Source organism: Seriola lalandi, unplaced genomic scaffold (assembly GCF_002814215.2).
Source record: "Seriola lalandi dorsalis isolate HSWRI2012SDOR001 ecotype SW California unplaced genomic scaffold, Sedor1 jcf7180002050810, whole genome shotgun sequence".
Taxonomy (NCBI): Eukaryota; Metazoa; Chordata; class Actinopteri; order Carangiformes; family Carangidae; genus Seriola; species Seriola lalandi.
In genome coordinates this window covers 1-1,205 of record NW_019521363.1, presented here as the reverse complement: position 1 = coordinate 1,205, position 1,205 = coordinate 1, and the positions used below count along the sequence as shown (strand labels likewise).

Genomic DNA, 1,205 nt, shown 5'->3' with positions numbered 1-1,205 from the left:
GACTCCGGACAGAACGCCTGGCTGTCCTATCATATAGTGAAATCCACTGATCCGGGACTTTTCACTATTGGTCTCCACAGCGGAGAGATCAGGACACAGCGGGACATTTCTGAATCTGACAGCATGAAACAGAACCTTATTGTGGCAGTGAAAGATAACGGACAGCCCTCTCTCTCTGCCACCTGTTCCGTGTATTTACTTATTTCTGATAACTTGGCTGAGGTGCCAGAACTGAAGGATATTTCTTATGATGAGAAGAATTCCAAACTGACCTCTTACCTGATCGTCTCTCTGGTGTCTGTATCCACCTTTTTTCTGACTTTCATCATCATCATTTTGGGTGTGAGGTTCTGTCGCAGGAGAAAGCCCAGACTGTTGTTTGACGGAGCAGTCGCCATCCCCAGCGCTTATCTGCCTCCTAATTATGCAGATGTTGACGGCACAGGAACTTTACGCAGCACTTACAATTATGACGCATACCTGACAACAGGTTCTAGAACCAGTGACTTTAAATTTGTGACATCTTACAATGACAACACACTTCCTGCTGACCAGACTCTGAAGAAAAGTCCATCAGACTTTGCAGATGCATTTTCGGATTGCGATGCTTCCCCAGAGGTAGGGAGACATTTTATATCAATATACGTTTGTTCAATTACCCAAAACGCCGTACTTGCTTTTCTCTCCTGATTGCTCTATATGTCCTTGCCAATGAAAAACCTTTTCAAGTACGATTCATCTACTCTCTCCTTGGTGCTGAACTCTGGTAGATCATTTGATGCATTTTCAGGGATAATGTACGTCAGTCACCTGATTCCACCGTCACTCTACTCTTTTCTGACCGATATTTCAGGGAATATCCTTTGATTTTGCTTTTGCTATTTGCTTTCTTTGTCCTCGATGGTCTTGGGTCTTGTGGGTAGTATTGTCTAACATGTAATCCACGACTTGAACTGCTGATGTCAGTGTAATGCCGCGTAAAAATATGCGCACGCACGACAAAAGGAGCTAGAAAGCCTGATAAATCATCTGTTCATGTGTGGTTTTCACAGAAACATTGTATTTCTTTTTTTGGTGCGTGTTTCGTCAAAGTAAATTAAATGACAGCACTGTTTCTTTGGGCTTTTTTTTTTTTTTTTAAATCCTTTGTCAGCATCGAACCTCATTGCCATGTTCCAAGCTTTTTGTGAACAGTCATCTGTCAC

The 1,205-nt window shown here is 42.6% G+C and overlaps 1 protein-coding gene across 1 annotated transcript in view; it reads left to right on the top strand.

Annotated features, from left to right (window-relative positions):
• LOC111649445 (protocadherin gamma-C3-like) overlaps positions 1-618 on the top strand; it is a gene marked incomplete at both ends in the record, with an annotated part of 2,071 nt that extends 1,453 nt beyond the window's left edge. Inside the window, one exon of the mRNA XM_087171983.1 lies at positions 2-618. Within this exon, the coding sequence (XP_087028109.1) occupies positions 2-618 (617 nt within the window). The remainder of the gene's footprint in view (position 1) is intronic.
• Positions 619-1,205: the final 587 nt, after the last annotated feature.